The sequence below is a fragment of the Dicentrarchus labrax genome, unplaced genomic scaffold (assembly GCF_905237075.1).
Source record: "Dicentrarchus labrax unplaced genomic scaffold, dlabrax2021, whole genome shotgun sequence".
Lineage (NCBI taxonomy): Eukaryota > Metazoa > Chordata > Actinopteri > Moronidae > Dicentrarchus > Dicentrarchus labrax.
In genome coordinates this window covers 14783605-14811374 of record NW_026136724.1, presented here as the reverse complement: position 1 = coordinate 14811374, position 27770 = coordinate 14783605, and the positions used below count along the sequence as shown (strand labels likewise).

Here is a 27770-nt window from a genome sequence, read left to right as displayed (position 1 = left end):
GCAAAATGAGTTCACAGGACAGTCAGCACCAAAGAGTTATGAAGAAGTGTTGAGTCAACCGTCTGTAAAACATAAAGGTCTTCAGTGTGCAGCAGGGAGCATTAAAACCAATTAGACATGCAAATTTCCATTTTGTACTAAACTATTTGCACCTTTTCACTCTAGCAGTAATATTCTGCAAAATGGTGAATGTAAAATGCCATGCAGCTATAAAAAAGATTTGTACACAGTAAATAAGAAAAAAAAGGATGAACAAGCAAAGCTTGTAGTATTAAACTGATTTAATAAAAGGTTTTATATTACGTACTATATACTATATTTAAACAATAACAAATAAAATACAATAGCTTCCCAAAGAGCAGAGAGGAGGACGAGGAGGAGGAGGAGGAGGAGGAGGAGGAGGAGGAGGAGGAGGAGGAGGGGGAGGAGGGGACACTGATGGCCAAGATCATCTGAAGGTATTTATAGAAGTGGACCAGGACAGGGCTTCCACGTGGGACACTGTGGCTACAACAGTGCCAGAATAAAGAGAAGAGGAGGATGCAGAATAAAAGGAAGAGAGAGAAAGAAAAAAAACAAAAGAGGAGGGGTGAGGTAAATACTGCACACTGCAAACATTGGTGTATGAAGTAATTGCGGAGAGGGAGATGGGTTGGCCGGAGCTACAATAAAGGCTGGTACTGTGTTATTCTATTATAATCCACAGAAAAGACTGCATAGGAATACACAAAGTTGTCAAGTTGCTTAAGTAAAAACAGCAACAATTTATAACCCGGCCCAAGCTCTCTTAAAAAGACTACAACATCCCAAAAATACAGCTCTAAGACGACAAATATGAATGTAATAATCCTATATAATTAGTCCAGTGAAATTAATTAAAGACATGGGTGCAATTGCACATATGAATGCTCTCCTCAAATGACCCACAACTTTTCCTAACTGCACTCACTATTCTGAAACACACACACACACACTTTACTGTACTGTAGCCTCCTCCCTGCAGTATTTAAACCAAGCCAAGGAGTCAATTAGCACAGCCAATTTTAACCTGCACCACGATACATAACTCACGCCTGACACCGAGATAAACATCTGGGTCAAACTACAGGATATCCATCTTATCTGATCTCGGAGACAAACAAGACATACACTGATCACTACTGACATCACACTACACACATAAGCAAACACACACTGTTGTACAGCATCTTGCACGTGCTGTTCTTCACACTGGCCTGAAACGCACATGTCAATGCACCATAAATCACACCAACCATCATGTTTGGTCTGCAGGGCGTGGATGTTAGAATTGTCATTTTATAAATGTGTGTCAGGCTTTTGGAAACAGAACTGAAAACAGAGTTAGCATGGACTGTTTTTTTAACAAAAGAACGCATAGCTGAATGAACAGATTAAATAATCAATTCATGTTGTTTCCAAATTCTGCAACCCTACACCGAAAAGACCACAAGCTATCAACCGTTTCATTTAATAATGCTGTGGGTGTGTATCGCTTGTCCCACCATGCTTCTTTCCCCCTTCCCCTGTGTAGAGCTCAGGCTCAGAGAGGGGTGGGGGAGCCCTGTGGAGAAGATGTAACATTTTAATCTGTGATTCAGGGTGAGCCATGTGCCTGATGAAATACTGCCTGTGCGCTTAGCTCAAACACAAACACAAACATTTCTTGCTCAGTCATATACACACCCACACACAGAGTACTTCCTCCTCCTCACCCCCCAAAAAACTGTCAGTTCCTCCATCTGCATAGACTCCTAACTCCCAACTGTCCTCCTCATCAATCTCAGGCTTCCTTCCACAATCATTCTCCATATCAAAATATAAGATGATTAGTATCGATCTTTTTATCCAACTCTCGGGCAAGAAAGTAAGTAGACGCATTTTGCAAAATGTCCAAGTGCTCCTATAAAGGACCAGTGTGTGGGACATATTGGGATCTAGTGCTGAATTTGCAGATTTTAAATTTTGCTGAACGAATACTGCTCGCCTTCCAAGCGTGTAGGAGAAACTACAGTGGCCGCAAAATTTGTCAAAAATGTGAAAGGCCCAATCTAGTGCCAGTGTAGATACCTCTGTAGATAGGACCTGCTTATTCTCAAAGGTAACTAAAACAGCAATTCTTATTTTTTGTGATGAAACAATAAAAATATGCCTGTGAATATTATATTCCATTTCTTCCAATAGATCCTCCTAAATGTTACACACTGCACCTTTAACTGTTAACTGTTAACATTATCTAACCGCCATACTATTCAGCTGGAGTAATCCAATACTCAGTCATTAAGGCACACTTATAGGGAAAAAAAGCTAGTAAACGCCATGCAAATAGACGAGTGGCACAGCAAGGAATCTTCTTCATTCTTTTCAGAAAACAGAACTAATTGGATGAATTTATATGCCTTCATTTCCTGGCGTGGCGGCTTCTTTTCCAGGATAATTTTTTTGCATGTTTTCAGTCGATCTAGCATATCACAGGAACAGGATTGAGTCGACCTCTCTTCCTCTACCAACCATGCTGAGATAATGAGCTTCATCTTGTAGAAGTGGGTCTGGAGGGAGAAATGTTGCGATGTGCGGCTGCTGTGCATTAATGTCATCTCTGCAATTTATACAAACATAAATCAAGCCGCAAATTCCTATACTAATAATGTCCATATTCATTAGCCTCTGACTTTTTGCTTATATCCTGTTAGACACGTTGTGCTCTCACTTTGGTGTGTCTGCAGGTATACATGGATACTTGCAGGATAGAGTCAGCTCAGTATGCATGCCATTAGTGTATCTTTTTTTAATGTTATTAAGTTACTAATTCTTGATTTTTGACAGGCTGTTGACAGGGCATAATTAGCACTGCAACAAGCAAACAAAGACCTAAAAGCTGGGGGAGGGGGTGTAAGTGTGCACATTTGTGTGTTATTTCAGCTCTACGTCTTTCATCCATCACCTTTGTCCCTATGATTCAATTTAAAATTATTATTAATCGGCTTTGTATGTAACTGTAATGTGTCTATCCCTCAGGGCAAGTAATATGACATGTCGGGCTAGTAAATCTGGCAACTGACTTGCCTGATTGGGCAAGGGATGAAAAATGTTTTTTCCAGAGCTGATGATGGAAGTAGCTAAGGAGTGAGCCATCGGTTATTTTCATCTCTGCTGAGAGTTACACATTATGCAGTCCCAACCACGCACTGGCAAGAAAATGGCGGCAGGTAAAGACAAAGAGCTAAAGCTGAGTTTAGTTTGGTGGGGTTGGAGGATGTGGACAAAACTCTGACTATGTAAAGCACAGTATGCTGTAAGTTTAAGAGCAAGGCAGATAAAACAAGGAATTTATTTTAAGGTTTCCAAAAACTCTCATTTTTATAACCGTTAAAAATGAATAAATGAACAACCTGGACAAGGCTTCGGCAGCGCTGCATCCGTTCCTCCAAAGCACACCACAGTGCCAAAGAAATGTTTTAAAACATCAGATCTGTTAATATTTGATTTGTAAAAATGAAGCGTGAATGTGGAATGTCGTGAATTTAAACATCTGTTAAATTTTCAAGAACATAGTCCTTTAAATTAAAAACTACCCTATGGCCAGTGTTGGGCAGTAACTTATTACTAGCAATAATATTACTTTCTTTTACTTTAGAAATACATTTCAGTTATAACAGTGCGGTTCATTTTTGTAAGCATGAAGGAAACTAGTTTGGAAGATGGAATGGCTTAAATTCAGCAGCAGGAAATATTCCATTACTTTGATTTTAACAAAACTGTATTTCAATGGGCATTAGTCAGAATTTCAGGGAGAAAGGTAACGATAACAATTTTTTGTGGGGAATAACAGAAAAGTAATATAACTAGTTGTGTAACTAATTACTGCCTATGGCACAGTCTGTCGTCTATGCAAAGCTTGTTGGATAAAGCTACCTAAATAACGAGGAAGGCCTCCGACAAGTTAGTAATGCTTAGAAAAATGGTTGTTTTCCTGCAGGCCCCATTTCACTGAAGGGCATATTTGATGCCACCTTCCTTTGAGAGCAATAAAATAATCTATAATGAAATTCACATTTAATTATTTTGCATGCACAGCAAACTCAATTTGTTGTTTATTAAAGTTAAATATTAGTTGTAGGTCAGAAGTGAGTATATTTCCAGGGAGAACCAGTGGCAGTAGCTATGGTGGACAATTGATTGGTTGTATGCTGATGCAACTCATAGCCCATGCTTAAGTTCAGGATAGCTTATAGTGTAGTAACTGTAATGCCAATAAAGTGTTAACAACTAAGGTTATTATTTCTTCCTTATTGGCAACTTTATTATGAGGCCTTTATGTGTCTGAAGGCCTCAAAACATCCTGGCCCCAAGTTCCTAATAAATGTGTGAATCTCAATTAGATGCAGCACTGCAGTCACACACAAGGACACCAATATGTGGAGGTCACAGCAGAGCACAATAACATTTTATTTGCCGACTTTTCCTGACTGACTTGCTACTATGCTAAACTTTTTTTTTTTGCACACAGACATTTTTTTTCTACAAATTTTCTGCTCCACTTCACCGTCTTTCCATCTCATGCACTCACACTGCAGGAAGTGTACCAGCACAGGTTTACACACACACACACACACACAGCACACACAGCACACACAGCACACACGGATATCAAAAATCAGACAAATGGCACAAAGCCACACACTGTGATGGCTAATGCTTCTTGCTGACACAGTAAATCTTTGTGTCCGAGTGATGGGTGTTTCATCTTTTTGACAGACTGCTGCTCAACATACCTTTCTGAGTAACTTTGAAAGTACACTTCACCTGCTGTGGCCTCCGTCTGAAACTCTGTGAAAGCTATTGAAGCTAGTAAACTTTTACAGCCTCTTCACTGCTTGGTCTCCCTTAGCTTCAACAGGCCTTTATATTCATGCTTCAGATCAATTGTATTTCTTTTTGCCTTCTCTTTACCCTCCCCTGTCCTTTCTGCTTCTACAGCTCCAACTTCACCTTCTTCTCCTTTCATCATCCTTCTACTCCCCCCCACCCCCCACCCTCCACCACACTCTCAAAATCCCTTTCCTGTGTAGAAAGCCTCCTTTACCCTTTAAGAAACCGGATGACTGCTTTACCCTTTATCAAACTTGCATACGGAAGTGACACGATGCAGGCCAGAGAGTGAGAGGAGAAGAAAGGAGAGGTGATGTGGGTGGAGAGGAAAGGGAACTTCCCTTCAACTCCTGAAGCACACCTCCGGCCCTCTTTGAAGCATGGGCTTCTCTCTTCTACCCTTTGTTTCCTCACCCAACGTTTTTCTTAAAGCACTGTCTTTATCCATCAAGGATAAATCTGAAAAAGGAAGGAGACTATGTGCAGGGGAAGATACCGAAGATTCGAGGTGCCTCACTGGAGAAACGGTATTAAAATCAGGACATATAATATGTCTGAAACAAGGGGGGAAAATGCTGCAGACTGAGCTAGTAGTTCAGATTCAACTATGCCTTTGCTGTGTTTTTTGCATTATCATCTTGACTTAATGTGTTACATCACTTACTGCCTTGGGATCATTTCATTTGCAGCTCTACTGTAAACAGTTTGTTCTTCAATGGCCTCCCACAACATTGTTAAAGAATAAAAATTTGGCCATGATGAATACAGTATGAAGAGAGCACGGTTAATGAAAACAGATGACTAATGCAAGACTTGTATTAAGAGCATCATCCTTTGAATATATTCCATATTTCAATTTGTCTGAATGTTGACAATCCTTACTCAGAGCAACTTTCAATAATTCAGCATGAAGGAGCTCAGCTTACGGACCTTTAATACAAAGTGAATGGGGCAATTATGAGCAATTTTAAAGCTTGAACTTATAAAAGTAAGATCATACTACATGACTATGGTTATAAGACAATATACATTACACTGTCAATTGAATGTTTATAGTGTTATTTAACTCAGTATATCTACAATACTGTTGTATGCTGCTACTTGTATGATGAGAGGCCTAATTAACTTAAAAAATAAGCGCATATGTCGAACATGTATAACTTACATCTGCTCACACCTCATTATTGGTCACCTTTATATTAGAAGAGAAAAGGTCCAAAGGGGTTCTGCGGTTTTATACACAGATAACCATGTATGTGTCATTTCAACACAGCTCCATGGTGCAGATGGGTGAATAAAAACATGGAAAGATAACTTTGACAGGAAACAGAAAGGGGAAGGAGATAGAGAGTGCTTGGAGATTAGAGCTAGAGAGATAATAAGGGGCCGTTTGTGCCTAAGGGGCTTCATTTCATGTATGGTTAAAAGTCTAATATCAGTTATCGCATAAAGGAAACCGTGCATACAACAACATACATGCACAGGAACACTGAGGCCATGACCCACCAGACATGATATTTTATATCATAAAAATAAAAATAAAAAACAAGATGAAAGAAAGAACAACAATAAAAAGCACTCACACATCTATAGGGACACGGACACACACACACACACGCACGCACACACAAAGGAGCTTGTCAAGAGATGCAGAGGACTCTCATTGGAATAGAAGTTACAAATACACAAAATTGGAAACGGGATCATTTGTATCAATCAGGGCTAATCCAGCCTAATGTGCATATTAAAGACAATACTTGTCATCTCATTTTGAGCAGATGAATCTTTTCTTCTGGGGACGACCTTAATCAAATACACTCAAGGGCCATCAGCTCTAATGTGCTTCTTAGGATTTTCTAATAACCTTTGATTGAATAAAATCATTCAGAATGTAGACTATGTAAACACCATCTCACACACACCTGACCTCATTTGTCGAGAACTGTCAAACACAAACCTGTGCTAAAAAAGAAACAAACTTATCTAATCCTTTACTGTATGAAGAGTGCTTAATGGCAGGGGTCATGTCAATACATCTTGTAGCAGGCAGTGGACAAAAAAAATTTAATTACGAAAACCATCAGTGGATAGCAAAGACAAATTACAAAATTAATTAATGCATCGACAATTTAGCCACGCATAATTAAACAGAATCTGAGTGTTTGTCAGAAATATATGGTGTTTGTCCGACTGGAAATGGAGAGGAACTGTACGGCTGGCAAATGTTAGACTGAAATGGAGATGGATTGAAACTGATTTTTATTGCAACTATAACAAAAAGTATCATCAGTTGTGGAAGGGATAGGGATTCTCACCATTCTCATGATCTGGCAGGATGTGCAAATCATTGTTGGCTGCCAAAGATACAGTCTCAGTGTTTTTATTACTAGTGCAAACTGTCAAGACAGTCGAGGGAGCTGAAATAAATGACTAGACCTGCTATCAAACAGCCTGTATTTCATCCCATCTGCATCTTGCCCTAAACTATCGTCATTTTCTCATGCTCAAAATGGAAAAAGCTAAAAGAATTTGACTCAATATGTCAATAAAATGTCAGAAAATGAAGGGGAAAAGCCTGTTATAACATCCCACAACGCAACTTGATATATTTAACTTGGTTGTTTTAATGGAGCATCAAAAAAAAGCACAGAATCACACATTTGAGAGGCTGGAACCAATAAATGTTTGAACGATTGGGAGTATAACTGCCAATTAATTTATGTTAAGAGACTAATTGATTAATCAAATAATCATCGCAGCTCCATTTCTTTCCAATGTATCATCTGTCACCTGTGCCCTTACACTGCTCATCGGGTAGGAGACAAGCAAACACGCTTCCTGAAGATTGTTGTTGAATGCCAGAAAGTACAACTGTACTGTCTGAAGAACATAAAGTTTTGACCTTCTCAGATACTTTGAGAAAAAGAAAGAAAATCCATTTCTTTTACCAAGTTCATACAATGTTAAAAACCTTACAATACCTGGCCATCCACAGGAGTTTAAACCTCCCTTAACCTCGACACGGTGGCCAGTTTCTAATGAAGATGACCACTGCGGTAAAACAGAAAAGACGTGGAGAGCAGAGCATGAATCCATTTCGAACTTGGAAGAGAGCCAGAGAGCGGAAGGTGAGGTTAAAGGGGACACATGCTTCACGCCAACCCTGGTGTTTTGAAATACTATGGGCTGTGGTTGGTGTACGATACCCAGCTACCTCATTTTTCAGTAAGAGTTGTCTGCTGGGAGGTGTGGGGAGGGTTTAAACTCTGATATCTAAGATGGCAGGATTTTCAGTTTGGCAAATATAGATTTGCTCCAATACACAGACACTTTGGATGTGCCAATGAACTTTTACATGGCAGCAACTAATGCCTATAGACAGAAGAGTGCTGGTAAGAGGACTCTGAAGGAAGTGACCTTCGCATCAGGAAGAGAAAGAGCTTTACCCACCGGCAAGGAGGAATGTGATGAGGCAGGTTTCTTTGGGCATGTACAGCTTGAGGCGGGAGCCGCTGAAGACGTATTCTACCACAGCTTCTGACCGGCCAGCCCTTTGCAGGAAGGGCAAAAACTGCTTGGCTTTCTGTGTCTCCTGATGGACAAAAAGAAAGAGAAATAAGGTTGAAGAGTGCACGATTTGATGCTGGGTAACTTTCTTATCATTTATTGAACCAAATGTAATGATATGGCATTCCAATATTTGTAAAGCAAATAAACCATCTATAATCTAGTGAACAGGAGATTTTCTGATATGTGACACATAATTCAATATTAAAGAACAGAACTGGGATACTTTTCATACGGACTTCAAGTTATTGGCATCAGTGTATATAAAACATTAAAATGATCAGATGTGTGACAAAATCAACCTGGATACAGCATCAAAACACTCAGCCAAATGAAAAGTAACCAAAATAAACAAGGCGGACTGAATAGGTTTTATTGACGACGGAATCTGTGGGCTTTTTCCAGACATCTTTAAGTCTGACCTAATGAAGTCTGCTTGGCTTCTCCGTGACACGTCTGGATACTCGTGCAATCAAAAATAATTCTCTCTCCCCTCCTGCCTCCATCCCTGTCTGCAAGGGTGAGTCACTAGCTTATTGTTGTGCCCCGGCCAAAATTACAAGCAGAGCTAAATCATGTGAACTCAAGCAGGGCTGGTGATGCAGTGGCAGTGGAAGATTCATAAACGATTAAAAGAAATAATTTAATATGTGCCTACTCCGAGCAGGAGCATGTAGGCACAACAGACCACTCAGTCATGGACCTGTGTGTGTGTGTGTGTGTGTGTGTGTGTGTGTGTGTGTGTGTGTGTGTGTGTGTGTGTGTGTGTGTGTGTGTGTGTGTGTGAGCGTGGCAATGGGAGTAGGAGCAAAGGCTCGAAGGGAAGCACGGAGTTCAAACAAGGAAGCATTCTCCATTTTCTACTGCATGCCGATAAAAAAAACTAAAATAAAACATTGATAGAACATGTTCTACATTAGCTGACATTTTCTTTCCTGTTATAGGGGATTGGTACATCATGTAACACATGACATTGTGAACAAAGGGTATGTGCTTTAGCCATAAGATGCACCACCTGAACTCCACCCACTGCAGTCCAAAATAGCCCCTTGAGTGGGAGACGACAGAAGCAAACATTCTGTCGTTCACACAAACACATTTGCAGCACCTGCAGTGAGTGGGCTGTGCAGTCCAACTTGGTTCAGAAAAAAAAAAAAGAAGAGACATGAGAGAGGAGAGGACCTCATTATGCAACCTTTAGAGGTACGAGGTGAGTCAAGTGCTTTATCCATTCTCCTCCCACCACCTCTGTTCATCTCCTACACTATACGTTTATAAACCTATCTCTGCTCTATTTGTGACTGCATCCCACTCAATGTACATAATCCCTCTCGGCAAACCTTTACCGCCGAGCTAAAAGGATGCTGACGTATGGGAGTGTGTATTTCCATGTGTGTGGGGGTGCGCCTGTGCACGTGTACAGCTGTGTGTGGGCGTGTATCACAGAGGAGAAAGGGAAAAGAAAAGGAGGGGAGGGGAAGGATGTGAAAGGGGCAATGATGCTATTTTGGTCCTTTAGAATGCTCATTACATTAGCCTAGGCAAACAACTGGTGCATGCGCGTGCGCGCATACACACACACACACACACACACACACACACACACACACACTGAGTGGCAACCATTGTGGTCTGTGCTGAAAATCCTGTGTGTGTGTGTGTGTGTGTGTGTGTGTGTGTCCCCTTATTGAAAACTGACAGGAATGCTAAGAGAGGGAGGGAGTTGTAGCTGCATGTAACGGCTCCGATCTAAATCACTGACACGGTGGCGCTAATAAGGGAGATGGGCTTCAGAGTGCTGATGTCACACACAAATGCATGACGCAGCACAATAGAGTTAAAATATAAAGACCACCACAGCCTTAGGAGGGTTACCGGGACAGTTTTTAATGAGTGTGATGTGTAAAATCTCCTGTTGGAAGTAGGGTTTGGCATATATTTCTTTTCTTTTTTTATATTGTAAATTAATTATTGAGCACCTCCCCCCCTGAAACTATCCCCAAGTCGCTGCACACAGAATGTGGTCAGTTTAGCCAGTTAAGTTTGTGGGTTTATAATTATAAAACACACTAAAACCCCTGATGAAATAGCACACGGCTGCTCAGTCAGCACAACAATTCCCTGTCATAATTATTTTTACAGGACCCAATAATTTATCTGTCCTGCTGACACAATAAGACATAGGGAGGTTACAATGATGACAATGTGGAACAGTACCATCTGAGAGCAGTTATGCGGAGCAATGTTGGACTTATTAGCCAGACTCTAAAGTCCTGTTGATGTTAAAGAGCTTTAATAACTTGGCAGAATGCTTCTGTTCTCCACCATCTCTCTCTCAAAAAAAAAAAAGACTAATAGAGAAAAAGAGGGGCTGATTAATTTATCCAAATGTCTCTCTAGAGCCTACAAGTGCAAGTACTCCAGAAGAGCTCAACTGAGGAAGACAATGAGGTGCTAATGTTTCTGAAGCTCACAGTAGATCATGTAGTGGCTTATCAGAATTCATATGAGATGGCTATTCTACAAGTAAAGAGATAAGTAAATGCACTCAAACAATTCTGAATAAAAGAATGTAACTCGTTGGTGGTTTGACAGCATTTGGAGTGGTGAGATAAAAAAAAGATTAAAAAAACTGGGTGTGCATGTTACATGGAGGTTCAATGGACCCAGCTGAGGGACATCTGAGGGACTATGTACTTGTAGTTGTACTAAATGTTAGTCAGGTAGGCTGTGTGGTGAAATATTTTTTTTTTTTTTTTGGGGGGGGGGGCCTTATAATAAAATGTATAATAATAAAATGAACAGATCTAATATGAAGAAAGTTATGCAAGACTTTATCACATTTTTGTCCCAAGCACAAAAGGGTGACTGACTGACCTCAATTTCCCTCCAAGGTTGTGCAAGAATAATACAATGTTAAAAATAAGCCAACAGTTGAATAAAAAGTCAGAATTATTCCAATAATAATAATAATAATAATAATAATAATAATAATAATAATAATAATAGTAATAATCCCACAGCAACAACAGTATCTAGCGAGTAACAGTGACCTTTGTAGTGCCAGCATTTTATCTTCATATCAGTGCCATCAGTACACATTTCAGTTGATCGCACTTTCCACTGCTCTGTTCTCCATGTTAGCTCATCCGACCCAGCCATTCAGTTTTGGACAGCTACAATACTACACCGTATAGTGATTAAACATAGACTGCGTTTGTGTAAAGAAGTGCACTGTAACGGCCTGTGGTCATGTAGTCCTACATTGCCTGGATGTAGGGTAAGCTCAAGAGATGGATTTGCAGTCAGAAAAAAAATAAAAAATAAAGATAAGATGTAAAAAGAAGTTTCCCATTAGGCATAAACAGGACTCTGTACAATTAATAATGCAACAAAAACATACCTGACTTTCACAGAATTACAGACTGAAGATGCAAGTGAGCATTGGGTGAAAAGAAGACACATCATAGGGATCAAATTTAAAAATCAGTTTCCAGGGCTGTGAGAACAAAAACATGCTAAAAAGGAATGTGTACCAATCGCCCATTACTTGTTACTGAGAGGTTTTATGGGTTCCCCACGCTAATGTTCATTTGGTGAGCACTCCCAATCAGGCTTCATTAGCTAAATGATGCCTCTATCAAGCCCCTGGGTACACGTAAACAAGCTAGGACCAAGCACCACTGATGGTTTTATTAATGGCACTGATTATTTTTAGAGGCCTCTTCGTTTCTTTAAGATGAGGAAACCGGCTGTGAGAATCGGGGATGGGTAAGGGGAGGGTGAGTCGAGGATTATATATCGTGTTCTGAGAATTAATGTGCGTGATAGAACAAGTCGGTAGCTTTTGGGCATTGATGGCACCTATGAGTGTCAAGGGGAATGTGTGTAAATGAATCCACAGTTAAAAATATTCAATTACATCAAGGCATTTTGAGAGATGCCCGTCCTATTATCCATTACCCTTATGTCGGATCGCCTGCGTACACAAATCCAAAAGGATACTTACCCCAGAGATATCAGCCACTCTGTGGATGGGAACCTCCTTCTTGCTGTGCAGCCCTTTCCCGTTCTTGATGGCCCTACAAGTCAGTCAAACCACAAACACACACGTCACCCTAAATAGCTTGAGCACCATCATAATACATCAACAAAGCGTAAGGCTGAAGGCTTAACAGACCTGGAGAAATAGGAGCTCGTTGAGTAATCACTGTACATAGAAAAAGGGAGCCATTGTGGCTTTGTGAAGTAGGATGTAAATTCATACTAGTTTCTTTTCCCTGAACTGCCATTACGGCTCAACTGGAAGTGCTAGAGGGCGGAATTTTTTTATCCACCTAGAAAATCTATAGGTTTGAGATGAAAAGTGGTCGTAGAGAAATTTTAATGGTAGAGATATTATTGTTAGAATGGAGGGATGAGGAGAAACGGAGAGAGTTCTTTAGAGCCAGCAAGGGGTTTAGCGATGATGACTGGTTATGGTGATCGCTGCCTTAAAAAAGCCTCAGGGGCCGAATGAGATGAAGATGACCACTGAGGTTGAGGCTGTGGAGTGGAATTATGCCACCTACGGGTCACTGTTGCTCGTTTATGCAAGCATGTATACATGTGCATTTAATAGCCAAGAGGAGGTTTCTTGAAGGCTGCGGGGCGATTGGCCTCGTGCACTGGGAACTAAAAATAAAACCAAGGCTATAGACAGAAACCTCTCATCAACTCTAATAGGACTCCATCAGGGACACAGAGAGAGAGAGAGAGAGAGAGGGAGAGGGGGGAGAGAAGACACAGAAGAGCAAGGCCAAAGAAGGACAAAATTGAAAACAGTTAAGGTGGAAAAAGAAGGACAAAATGTGCAAAAGAAGAAGGAAGGAAAGCAGGAGGAGAGGGAGAGAGTAGAAAAAGAGAGCGGGTGGGCAGTGACATTGCCTGAAAGACAGGGGAGTGAAAGAGTTAGTCCTATAAAAAGAGGCTGTGGCTGCATCTGCTCTACCTATAGCCAGCAGATCTTAATCTATGGCAGAGTAATAAAGCTCCTACTAAATCTCTCTACTGCACCTCTATATAATTATATTCATAGGGCCTGTGTAAAGAGAGCCTCTGATTTAGCATCCAGTGCTTGGGAAGGCGTATGTGTGTCCAGGCATGTATGTAAAAAAAAAGAAAAAGAAAAAAAAGAACATGTATGAGAGAGAGCAATGAAATGTTTACTGGGGAAAATGTAGAATCCGCTGTGATAGGCTGCGACTTACGATGCTGTCATTGCTCAAATAAATTTGAAAAACAACAAGTGAGTTGCTTTACCTGTGCCATATTGGATGCAACAGCAAATGTGAAAGCAATTTAGAAAAAAAAAAAGCCTCAAGGTCGGATTCAATTCCCTTCCACTTCCGATAACAAAATCTGTCAAGGTCATGCACAACTCGTGGACGGAAGAGTGTGTGTCTGTGTGAAAAGAGGTTGTGTAAGGGTAATGAGTGTAATGAGTTTTTATCCGAAGCACCAGAAAGTTCCTTTGTGAGAATGAGCATCCGTTGTGTAAAAGCTGTGTAGGTTCATGTAAAAGGGAGATGGAAGGAGTTAATGTGAAACAGTTTTGTGTGAAAGTGTGTGTGTACTACGTGTGAGTTCCTCACCGTGCCTCTGCGGCAAGCAGCTCGTCGTAGTGGGAGGAGCGCTGATCGTCATCCTGTCTGTATCTGATGACTGTGGCCAGGCCTTTACTAACCAGAGCCTCTGCTATGTTACTGGAGGAAACGGGGGGGGGAGAGAGATTACTTTAATAAAAACAAGCAAAAACCCCGTTGGCTGAGCACAGAATTCCAAGTGAGCTAGCTCAACAAAAAGAAAATAGGGGCATGACAAATCCCAAAGGTGGCTTTGCTGAGGAACAAAGGTCACGTAATTGTTGACATTGCACACTTGACTAACCACTTCCTCGCTGTGTTACTGATGTACAGAAGAGAGGATGAAGGGCAAGAAGAAGGGAGTATTGTTGTTCTTAATGCAGCACTTAGTGGCTAGCCCTTGGACATCAGTGTTATGGTTGAAGTGTGGGGAGAATGAAATGAAGGGCTGGGAGGAAAAGTCATTGAATGCATTTGTCTGTCCTCATGTTGCAGACATGGTACCTGACGCAATATTACAGCCCTTGTTGTCACCAATAACACACCTACATCAACACTTTGATAAAAACTGAAGGCGAAACACACAGAGCCGGCAAACAGCATTTTTTTCTATAAAAGTTTATCTTTAGTTTTCTTTTTACAAAATTTAGACACATTGTGTTGTCATACAAGGAAGACTTCCTGTACCAAGCTTTTTCACCTCATAACCCCCACACAGATTTGAGTATAGCACAGCTTTATGAGTCTTACAAAGTCTGAAGCACAACCCGTTTCTTCTTTCTTACCACAAGCGGGAATATTGTGAATAACACAAAACACCATTAGACAAGGTCATACAAGGTCGAAAACATCCACCCAACTAACTGCCTCGACCCCCTGACCTCTGCATTCACGGGGGGCCATGCCAACTGTTATCTGTGGAGCGGAGCGGCTGGTGTACTTGGCTAACGCTGGGATGTAATTGGCAGTTCATGAGGTCGGGTCCTGACCTCTGTGTACACACGTACTGTCAGATACAAGATGGTTTGATGAAGAAGAGGAATACATGTTTCCAGTAGTACAATGTGCTTTGTGCCATACAGCCCCGAGTTATACAGACAGAGAAAAGCAGAAAATAAGTGCGGGTTTTCAACTGTTTTTTTTGGGTGAGAACGGACTTTATTTCAAGTCATGTGGCATTAAAGCTCCTCTATCCGGTTTTGATTAAATCTGAACCTTTGAGTACTTTAATAACATTTATATCTGTGGTACTGTATGAAATACATGTTTTAAACAGATAAACCAAATTTCTTCAAGGCAGTGTCTGTAGATAGAAAATAATTGCTTGCACCGAGGCAACCCTTCTCATGAAAATTAAAAAATACAAAGAAGTACTTTCAGGTTACTTTGTGATTCATGGTGAGATTATAAATTCCAAGCATTTACAAATGATTATTCTGAGTTATCTCACATCAGATGAACCCAACTTTTAAAGTTTTACTTAAGGAGAAAGTTAGTGTAATAATTGTGTGTGAGTGAAGCCTCCTACACTGACAAATTACATACTGTATGATCTGTCAGTAATTTGTAACAAACTCCTAGCAGATGATTAGTGGTGTGTACTGCAAATGCAGAAATAAAACGGCATGTTTCATTCATGCAGCAAGCTCATCTTAACTGTTGTATTAACAATAGGAGAATAAACCAAAATAGAATAGAACAGACAAAAACGAAAGCAGACCATTCAGTGTGGTATAATGTGGCCAGTTACTTACATGCCGCCAATTGTGACTGTAGCACAGGTGCGTTCTGCGAAGGCTGGGGTGCCTTCTCCTGGACCGGTAGCTGCTCTGATGTAGTCAACTGTCACATTGACCTAAAGGGGCAGTAAGCAGGAAAAGAGGTTAAAAAAAAACACCCCAAGAGTACTGAGACAAACTGAAAGCAACACCAGTTACAGTAATAATTAGTGTAAGGAGTGTTCTGACTTGTGTGTGAGTGTGTGTGTGTGTGTGTGTGTGTTTGTCCCAGTTCTCAAGGTCACCCCCAGTCAGTGTGAATCACATCAGGCAGCACAGTAGCTCTCCCCAGAGGAGCAGTATTAACACACTGTGGGTGTTTGGGACAATACACACACATGCACACATACAGATTCACAGAGGGAAAAGTGAGAGAACCCAAATGACCCTACGCTGTGTGTTCTCAAAACTGCTCCCTAGGGACAGACTCCAATCCACCCACCCTGAAGATACAATGTTGTCACTCAGCTGTGCGTGTGCGCATATCCACAGGCATGTGATTGGGAAAGCCTGCTTTGTGGGCCAGACACAGGCAGACAGTGCCAACAGCAGGGATGCAGCCGTACCGGTACAGACAATCGGCAGTTTAAGAGCTACGTGTCAAACGGTGTGTGATGGGAGCTACGTGTCAACCAGTGTGATGGGAGCTACGTGTCAACCAGTGTGTGATTGGTGGGGGAAAAAAAGTGGGAATCTTTGCATCACAGTGTCGTAGCGTAGACACAAGTCAAATAGAGACAATGCAGACAGGCCTATTACAGGGACATGAAAGAGACGCCAAACAGGACATGGAACGACATCGGCTTGTCATTAGATGGACAGGATGAGGACATGGTGACGTGAGGAAGAGAGGCGCTTTTGTCAGGGCAGAATGGATGAGTTGTAGTGTATTGTTCAGCAGGAAGTGCTGCCTGCATTTCAAGAGCAAACGAAGAAGGACACTAGGGGCGGGATAATGATTTTTGGAGGCCACCAATGGCTGTGCTGCTTAATAAAAAGAGAATGTATCTAAAAATGCTATAGCACAAAAATGGGGGATTATCTGGAAGAAGAAATAGAAAATTAAAATCTAAAATAAAGGCAATCATACTAGGAGTAGTTTGTCTGCAGTAGCATCTGTATACCAACATGAATAATTGTATTTATCCTTTGTGACACGATTTCCATTTTTTCATTACATTGGAAGGATTGATATTATGTTAAAATGTCAGATGTTCATGTTAAACATGGCAAGAGTTTCAAATAATGAAGTAAATATATCTAAAAGTTACCCCTGTGAGCAAAAAGCTTAGACTAGCTTTAGACTGCTCTGAATGCAATGTTTCCAATGTTTTGTGTGTTACTCGCAGAAGGTGCTTTTTCGGTTGTGAAGGAAAGTGGCATTCTTTCTGGTTTTCCCTGCAATGCCCTGCAACTTCTCTGCCACAACTCACAATGATTTGAAGAGTCTACTGAAGGACATATAACTTTCCTTGTTAAAGTAGCTAACCGCTGGTGCTGACTACTAATAGACTGGGAACTGGGGGCATCGGCACTCCCAGTGGACCAAAGCTCCTGTACTAGAGCTGTAAACACCAACACTCCCCCGGTGCCCTGAGCTCCAACTCCGGGAATTATTCTCTAATAGGATGGCTAGCTGAATGGCTAGCTAACTAGATAACAGCAGCTACAGTTAGCAGCTAAAGTAGTTAACCGCTAACAAAAATCCCCAAATATCAGTGAATTAAGTTCTAAAAGTTGCGTACAGCAATCAGTGAGGCCCGGTCTCCAAAAACACTCTCTGCTGGCCGTCTGTCTGCGTCTATTGATTTTCCGAACCCAATTCTTGTCTCATTTGTGGTTTGATTAACAGTAAATTCATCCAGTTCCGTGCCCCATTTCGCTATTTTTCAAACTAATTTACTGTAGCTGCCGTATGCTGTCAAGCACGACGCCAAGAGGATGAAGCAGTGCTTACAAGCACCAGCTGCTCTTCCTCGCCAGACTTCCGGGAAGATGGCCAATCAGTAGGATGTGGGCTTAGGGACAGTGGACTTTAAAGAAACAGCAGCTAAACGGCTTGTTTCACAGAGGATGAACTGAGACGCTGCATAAAAAGGGACAGTATAAGATAAATAATCAGGTGGTTTGTTTTTGTTTTTTTACTGTGTCCATAACAACTGAGAAGTTACTCCAAATGCCAGACATGCCTTGCTTTATATTTGTAAAAACCCACTTTAATCTTTTTCTACAACTTCATTTGTTGACTCAGTCTCCATCCGTCTGGTGTGTGTGTGTAAGCTAAATCCTGGGACCCATAGTTTATTTTTTGACTGCCCACTTCCACCCACAGCAAAGTCAAACCGCTCGTTCCTGCGAGATTTGCGCTGGGTCCTGCGGGACCCGTGGGATCCCAATCTCAATGCAGTCCTCTACTTTGAAGCATGCAAAGCTACTCTACCAATATCCCAGAACAAAAATACAGAGCTGGAAATTAGCATAATGGGTCCCCTTTAATAGTATCCATATCCTGACTAACAGTCATTATCAGCAATATAATTGGTTTGGGATCCTCCCAGGCATAGAACATTATACAATATCCTCGCTTTTAAAACACCCCCAAATTTCATCAATTTTTGTAACCATGCAAATAACCCATTCTCATTGTCTTGAAGGAAATTATTTTATCCTCACTCCCACATTGTAGCTCTTCATTTCCTCATAGACCAAACATGACAGAGTTTCATGTCTATTGAGCCTCACTGAAAAGTGAAGCCATTTAAATGAAGCCAAAAAACTAAAAAAACAACAAAAAATCATTATTGTTATTGGTTACAATTTTGTTTAATGGCTACGCATTGCCAGGCCTGGGTATCCGAAGAACAGTGGGTGAACAAAACAATGAAAAACAGGAAGAACTGAAGTTAGCTAGAGAGGACACAAAATTAGATGAAATTAGAACAGGAAAAAAACTCACAAGCCAAATATAATACTAGATGCCATAAGCAGTGAAACCAGAACACCAGTAGTTCCCCATTAAGTGAGGTGATAACAGATTATAAACTTTGACCAAGCGATGTTAGATTAAAGTTCCAGGACCATTTTCCACGGGCCATCTAACCGATTTCCTGATAAGGCAAAGCTATCTGCTATCTGTAAGACCCCCCTACCGCTCCCAGAGGAGAGTGAGACGGAGGGGGAGAGGCAGTGGATGGATTAGAAAGTGGGGAAGTGATAAGGACAAGGACAGCAGGAGACGTGTGAGACAAAATGTTTTTGTTCTGCTGAGAAGATAAGCAGCATGGGGGAGATTTGGTTTACTCTCCTAAAGGAATCATGTTTGTAACACATCTTGCTTGTGTGCAATATCTTTGGTGTTTTTTGTGAATACACCAGAGTATATACAGACTTGCTCATATGCATGTGAGTGTTTCTTTTGTGTATGTAGGTGTATGCATGCAACAGTTACAAATAATATATTTTTGCTAAAGCAAATAAAGCACTTGCTAAAAGGGGTTTCATTTGAGGGGGTCTTAATTGACAAGACCTGCACAGACAACTTGAGCTAAGCTATGATATAATAAGGATACCTGTACTGTGCCGTATTGTGAGCAACAGTAATCATAGCCCAGCATGGGCTCAGCCTGAGAGGTTTTTCCAGACAGGAACATGGTAAAAGACTGCTTACCCAGAAGTGTAGGAGGTTTTTAGGTTTGTTTAAAATGAAATAAGCACCTGTCACCTGCACCTTTTCATCTAACCCAGCTCCCACATGGTTTTGGGGTTTTTTTTGTGCAATATTTTAACCATTCAGCCAACAAATAAAAAAGGAAGTATACGAACAGACTGTGCGATTAAAGGGTTTTCGGTGAAAATGCATATGATCACAATTAAGATGGTACAGCTAATAGGCAAGAAAGAAGAAGATGTGATGGTTAGGAAAATGAGTGCAAGGTAAAAAAAAAAAAAAAAAAAAAAAAAAGGTATAGCAAAAGTGTGTGAGTGTGTACGAGAGGTGCTTAACTTGCTGCTGTGGTTTTAGCAGGCTGTAATCACAGCTGGCTATCAATTAAAGAAATGAGCTGTGCTAGAAGGAAAAAACCTCAAGCCGGGACAGCATAACAGAGAGGAAAAGAGGGAAGTGAAGGAGGAAGAAGAGGGAGCCCCATCTGGAATTTCAACCATGGGACCTGGTGACGCTTAGGTCTACATGCTCTGCATCTGCTTGGGTGCACACACCTCCAAGTCCCCCCCACCCCACCGCCCCTCACCCCAAAATTCAGGTCTCACTCTCACAAATACTAACAACATCAAATACCACACTGCACACAAGGCATTCTCTGTGCATGCACGCATTCACATGCATAGAAATAAGAGGGGAAAACTCTGGCGCTAACAGTACTACACAAGCAGCTGCATAACAGGAGCCACTTTGAGCACGCAGGATTATCCGAATGTGCTCAACCCTGATAAGTGGCTTAATGCAACATTTCCACTGGACTTTTTTTTTCTGCTGAGGCTGAGACCCAGGCGCACAAGAAGCACTACTTATAAAGTTAGCCAAATCGAGCTTTTTGGGATTATGTCACCATGCAAACGCTGCCGTTTAAATGGGGGTGGGGGATGTATATGAGAGGGGAGAAGGGGAGACAGACAGACGTAGTGTGACAGGAAGGAAAAAAAGTAAAATGCCTCAGTGCACATTTAGCTAACCTTAAAGTGATAGTTCAGAAGAAGTTTTTTTTTTTTTTTTTCACGTAAGGTAGAAGGACTCGATGACAGCAACACACGTCCTGTTACAAGAAAATCATATACTGCAACTATCGCTTTACATCCCAGGTGATAACTAGTTCTTACGTCTAAAGTAGCTGGCTGGCAAAAACAATAAAAATAATAATAATTCTATTAAAATGAAATTGATCAAGATGTATGGTTGTTGGAGTTAATGTTGTGAATAGAACAAGATATCATCACCACCTGTAGAAGTCTTCTTTCAAAGACCAGACTAGGTAATTCCTTCTGCCTCTGAGAGCTATCAAATATAGACTCTGCTTGGCCAAAAAAAAGAGAAAAGGGCAGTCTTTTGAATATGGATATTAGATATGCTTTATAAAAGATCAAAAGCACCATGCTCTCCTTATACAGATGAGGAATAGGGGGTTTAATAGAAAAAAAAGCATTTAATGTAGCTTTATTCTCCTAAAGCGGAGCGGTGGCATTAGGGCTTTGAGCTTTTGCTGAGCACACTGAGACTCGTAGTTAATGCTTAGTCACATCCTAGAAGGTTTAGTCAGGGGAAAATCTGCTTGTTTCCAATTCACGCAATGTATTGCACTCATAGGCAGTCACTGAGCTTTGTAGTGGAACACTGTCAAGGGGAATACCTGTAAGGTCAATCTGAGAACTCAACCGTGTGACTGGATGGGACAATTAGCTTTGATCAAGTGCAGTTTGAGCTAGATGATGCGAAGGTGCACCCCTTTGCGATCTCATTCCAGGTCTGCAGTCACACCTCTGTTGGGGATTCAAGTTCTCTTCTCCTTTTCAGGAAAGACCCAGACCAGACAGAGTATTCCCTTTTTAATCCACCGGGTCAAGGCCCAATTACCCTCCTGTTGAGGTAAAACCTTTGTCTTGGTTTGTGTCAAAGAGGAAAGAAAGAAGATAAAAGTTGAGCTCTCTGGAGCAGAATTTCAGGGAAAGCTGTGGTCTTAGAGTCTTCTACTAATGCTTACTGCTCCAAATCTGTCTCTATAGAGCTTAGTGTTCGGAGACAGGATGACAGTAAGTGGGTCGACTAAACTCTTCTCCTTGTTGGAGTGCAACATGCATCTGTACACTTGTGCACCTACCTGCATCCAACTTGACAACTCAAGTAGGCCAAGGTAGTATAGATTAACATTAAAAGCTTTGAGGGTTAAGTATTGTGCTTGCAAATAAACATTCACCCACAGAGAGCCTGTGATCATTTCATCCAAACTAATTCTTTCTTGTTGCCAAGGCAGCAGAGGGGTGATGCTTGTACCTTAAAAAAAAAAGAAGGGAAAAAAAAACCTGCAGTTTTTTTAGGGCCTCTAATTATTTAAAAAAAAAATAAGATACATGGCGACAGAGGCTTTAATTCAAAGCATTACCCTTGTGTCCTAGCAACAATGAAGGAATGGGAAAGAAGAAATCTTCCAGAGCAGACACATACACAGTGAATATATACACAGATACATAAATGTATATATACACATACACACGTGTATATATATATATATTCATTATAAATGAATCATTATATATGGCTTAATGATGGAGAAGGGAGTCTAAGCGAGCGATAATGTCTGGATATTGTTTGTGTTTGAGTGTGCTAGGCCATTAATGCCAGCACAAGTAACCAGCTAATGGCCTTAGTAGACAGGTGTTAGTTTGCATGTGTATGTACATGTTTCTGAGTAAATGCACACACACACACACACACACACACACACACACACACACACACACACACACACACACACACACACACACACACACACACACACACACACACACACACACACACACACACACACACACACACACGAGAAAAACAATGATTTAGGTCTCTATAGCTAATACAAACAAACAAGCCCCAAATGGTACTTTATACTCATCATATGGCTTAATACGAGGCTTGGTGTTGAGCTACTCACACACAGACACACACATATTTTAGAATGATGCTAATGCTATATTTTGCACTGTATTTTTACATCTTGACAAAGTTATAGTCGCCCTATTCCCATCACACACGCACACCCATTATCCCAAAATACAAACAGCACAAATAAACAGCAGAATCATTATTCTCGCTTCACTTGTCAAAAGCCAGCTTACGGCTGAATTTTCTGTCATTAAAAAAACATTAATGAGGATGAATAAAATGACTGTGATGAGAGGCTGGGACAGGGATATGAATCTCACTCCTGCACTGAATGCCAAAAGGAACTTGGCTTTTGGCTTTGTGTGGGTGCATGTTTTTGTGTTTACCAGGCTGCAAATGTTTTTGGGTTTTTTTGTAACTCTGTACACTTATGAAAATGTGTGAGATGGGGATGTTTGTTCCATCTATTGTCTGGGTGCTGTTGTTTGGAACCCCAGTATTTGTGCGTTTGTTTGGTACATTCTCAGCCTGTAGAGAGACACTGGCTGAGATTAAAAAAAAAAAAAAAAAAAAGCACACTGAGAATTGATTTGTGGAGGTCTAAGCTCCAAAATCTAATACTTAGAAGTCAGCTGCAAAACAGCAGTGAATTTATGAGATAACCTCTGACTGGGGAAGTCATTTTGTCAGTATTATGGTGCATTTATGCACAATTTTGAGTTTTCCATCAGTCTGCACTTTCAACTGCATTTCCGTGTAGATTTTGGGAAGAAAGATTCCAATCTTTTTCAACGTGGTTCCCATTATAATGTGGCCCCACTGCGCTTGACAAGTGTTAAGAGTTAGCTATTTGAAAAACATGAACCATCATTCAACTGAGGCAGTGGACAACAGCCCTGGGCGTGCCTGTGAGCAACAGCCGCCTTCTCTCCCTATGCCATTACTGCTACTGGAGGCGTCAAAATTGCCACTGTATGGACAACAACAACAATGTAGGCGTCATTTTACTGATTTACTGAAGAGACCCTCGTGTAAAAGCAACCTAATATGTGCGGTGAAAACTTGTTTTGATTTGTAAGGCAAAGTTTTAAAACTGGTAACAAGTGAATACTTATTATTTCAAACACTGAGCCTAATTTAAGTTTTTTTCCTCTCTCTATCTCTCGCTCAGACTCATACAACCAACCTCAATTCAAAGTTCATCTATTCAAAATTAACACAAAAAAGGCAGATGTGCAGGCGGTGGTGTGTGTCTCTCGAGTGCTCTCTAGCTCAGCTCTGGGTTCTGCTGGGTCAGATGTGTGTAAATCATAGCAGCCCCCAAGGTGTACAGACCCGGTAGATCAATAGACACAAGAGGGGGAAATCAACACTGCTTGTTTAAAGGGTGCGTCCGGGCCAATACCAAGCCCCAGGGCATCTACAGAGAGTACTTGGTATTCAAACAGACAGGGAGAGGGAAATGGATACGTATTTAGCTTAGGGCTTCAGAAATGTGTGTTTGGCTACCGGTGAAGGGGAAAAGGGTGTTTGAGCGGATGTGCAGCCACTGGGGGAATCCGTGTTTAGCACAATTGTTTAATTCATTAAATTAAAGGCAATCAAGTTGATTCACATACTGGCATATGCAGAGAGTCGAAAGGTATTTGGGAGTCGGTAACTGGGTCTTACCTTTTTACCAATGAGCTTCTTCCTCAGGAACTCACGGGCCTCGAACATGTAGGGGATGTCGTAGAGCGGACGGAAACGTTTGTCTTTGTCCTTGTTCTTCTCCTGGGAAGAGACAGAGGGAGGACGGAAAGGGAAGGAGGAAGTTATTCACATTGCACTTTCAAAGCGGTGTGGCTTTACAGACCTCTGAGAAATATGCACACACATAAAAAAAACCCACCTCACGCATTCAGACATAAACACAGACACGCAGATTTGCACACAGTCAGTTGTTTGTTCCCGCTTTCCCCCTCTACTTCAGTCCTGCACGGGGAAGATCTGGACTCTGAACTCGCCGTGAAAAATTATAGTGTGAACAGCAGCCTTTCACGCACGTGCAGTCGTGCACATACCTTTCCTCAAACATCTCTCTCTTGTTGTCAGTACTGACATATCGCACCAAAACATAAATAAATAAAAAAATCAAAGCACGCAGTTACCAAGGACATAGGTGCAAAGAGCCAAGGCAAAGCAAAGACACTTTGTGTTAAACAGATGCACAACAAGATGAGCTGACACTATGTGCATACACAGATGTAGCCACATTTACACTCACACAGCTGCACACAAAAACTTCCCTCAATACACTCACCCACTCTCTGACAGGAGCAGGCCACAAATAGAACCTATTTGCATTTTCAAAGGAGGCTGAGGTTTTGTGTTGCTCCCAGTGTGAAGAGACAGAGACAAACACAAACACACAGACACACACAGACACACATACACACAGTGACAGGTGCCGTTTTTGTAGGGGCGGGATATAAAAAAAAAAAAACAGCAAATGACAATGACGCAGTGGGAAAATAAACGACAGGCACCAACAGGGGGAATAAGGCTATGAATGACAATACCAGTGTGCTCGCCACCCCTGCCCCTCCCACGCTCTTCTATGAACGCCATCATTATCTGTCATACAAACAGAAGTAACACTCTTCCAAATGAACACACAGGGTTGGATTAATTCCTCATTTCCTCTTCTCTTCAATGGTTTTCATTCATTTTAAATGCCTCTCCCAGTTGTGCGGAGCTGCCAGGTGTTGCGCACAGCTGGGCAGATGGATGTGGATGGAACACAAGGGGAGCAAAGGGTGTGTGAGCATGTGTTCCGATGTTCGTCCATGTGCTTATGGCTCCAGTGAGGTCTTTAGGAAAGGTCTTGTAGAGACAAACTGCTAGTGTCAAACAAAAAGAAAAAATAAATCACTAAGCATTGTTTGAATAACTTTTACTTAAAATACTGTTTTCAGTAAGTCTCATTATGACTGCACAGAAGGCCTGTTGGATTGACCCTGGTAAAGGTGCTCTGGCAGAATCTACCAGCCAACAGAGGTCCTTTAACCTTGGCAGGAATGTAATAACCTTTGAGTTTAATAGCTTTCCATCTTTCTTTTCTTACTCCCTCACTCCCATCTCTCTCCACTTTCACTAGCGGAGTCAGCACAGCATGGAACCTCGGAGGTGAGTTAATCTCACACATGGCCAGTGGAAATCCCCCACCACTCAGCCAAGAGCCGATGTCCTCCATTTTGTGTCAGTCGGGGCTTATTGTCTGGGTCTCTCATCCCTACCAAGTCAGTTGCGGTGGGATGATGGGGCCTTTTAGGATCGCCGCCAGCCAGGAATCCTCCATTTTGTACCTGAGCTGTGGATTTAGTTGTTCACTGCTGGGGATGGGGATAACTTTTAGCAAGCTGACACTGCTTGGATGAAATCCTTTTTTTGGAGCATTTTTCTTAATGTCAAAAGACAATTACCTGATACTATGTTTGCATTATGAGGAGCTTTTACACATACTACTGGTATCACTCCATTTTGGAGGCCATTAGGATTCTGATATACACAGGTCAAACCAACAGCGTAGCTTCCAACAGGGAACAAAAATCATTTCTAACTAATAAGCTGTTTCACGGTGGAAAGGGAGCCATGTCACTGAGGGCGAAGAGTGTAAATGTCAGCACTCTATGCCAATTAGGCACAAGGAGTGGAGAAGCAGACAAGGAGGACAAAAGGTACTACTCCTCCATCTTTTGGAAGGTCTACGGGGAATGGAGCGAGACTGAGTGGAACACGGCAAGGTGAAAGAGTCAGAAAACAAGAAAATGAGACAGTGAGAGGAAATGTTACAACTAAAAAACATAGGCTGTCAGTGTTTTAGTAGGAATCAAAGACTCAATGATATGAATCAATGCTTGGCGTACATTTCACAATGAGTCTGGTCTACTTCGTGTTCAACGGGAGGTCCACGCTAGTTGAAATGCTATTCAATGGAACATAAAGCAATTTAAAGGCAGAGTTAATTCCAATTATTTGACTCTGAAGGCGATTCCAACTTCAGGCCTCAGACAACAGATAAACTGACAACATTAGAATCATTAAATTACTGAGACAAGACAAACTCAGTGTACGCCATCCTTAAACTGTTATTATGCAGTAGCAGGAAGGTTACAGAAAAGAGAAGAGAGTCACTGTTATGTCTCAACCGTGACCCAATAACAACAGTTTGCTCTCACTATCCTCAGGGGGAGTTCTGTTCTATTTGGGGTAAATTCCCTTCATTCCAAATTACCGGCTGAAGCTCAGGAATCATCTTTGACTATTGCAGAGGCATGACGCTAGCTGGATTGTACAGTGTCGCAGGGCTGCAGGGGCTGAGCTGCAAATGTGTGGATGCTACTGCTGGAAGCCTTTGCAGCTTCTGGAACTTCAAGGGTGAAATCATGACTCAGGAGCACGTCATGCTTTCTGATGTGTGGCTGTGGTGTTGGGGGGGGAGTGTACAGTATTAGACCTTAGTTTGGCAATTAAGTGATTGAGAAGAGTGTGTTATTTTGCGTGTAACCTATATTTTGAGAGAAACACACTGCTGTGTGCATGTGTGCCAGACAAGGTGGACATTATTTTTTGATTAAGTGGTGCACTGGTAGCCTTAGACAAACAAACAGTCAACATTTAGTATAGTACGCCTAACAACATTACTCATTCGTGCATGCACAAACATTAAATGGCTGCACGGAGTTGGGGTGGAGAGAGTGAGACGATGCGAGAGAAATAAAGAGAAAGACAGAGAGAAGGCATACATTTCCTGAAGCAAGAACATGAAGAATATAGCTGATTATGGTGCTACAATACGAAATCTAATATATCTAATCTAATAATCCTACATTCACGGTATTATTGCCCATACACCAGAATACAAATAAGTCATTACTAAACCAACTTTAACTGATCCCACAATACACCCGACAGAGAGAAAGAGAGAGAGAGAAAGAGAGAGAAAGAGAGAGGGAGAACCTGGATTTCAGAATGAAATTACCTGTAGCACCATTACAACAAACAGCCACTCAATTTGTGATTAGCTACTACCAGACTGGTGCAGGTAAATGCACTGGGACAGTTATGACAGGTTGTAAAACACGCTCTCATTGTGTGATTGCTAATAAGGATGTCATGCAAAAAATATGAGCTAAAACATGAGACATGTTTCTAATTTTGACAGATAGACTGGTCCTGTAGACAGACACAGTGATGCAGTGTTAGACTGACTGCAGTGCTGCCTGCTAAGAATTCTCCTATATGCTGAATACATTCAAC

The 27770-nt window shown here is 41.4% G+C and overlaps 1 protein-coding gene across 1 annotated transcript in view; it reads right to left on the bottom strand.

The window, feature by feature from the left end:
- snd1 (staphylococcal nuclease and tudor domain containing 1) overlaps positions 1-27770 on the bottom strand; it is a 166175-nt gene that overhangs the window by 113822 nt on the left and 24583 nt on the right. The window contains exons 11-15 of the mRNA XM_051392438.1: positions 24141-24242; positions 15836-15936; positions 14091-14201; positions 12467-12539; positions 8341-8482 (exon numbers count right to left, since the gene is read on the bottom strand). Of these exons, the coding sequence (XP_051248398.1) occupies positions 8341-8482; positions 12467-12539; positions 14091-14201; positions 15836-15936; positions 24141-24242 (529 nt within the window). The remainder of the gene's footprint in view (positions 1-8340; positions 8483-12466; positions 12540-14090; positions 14202-15835; positions 15937-24140; positions 24243-27770) is intronic.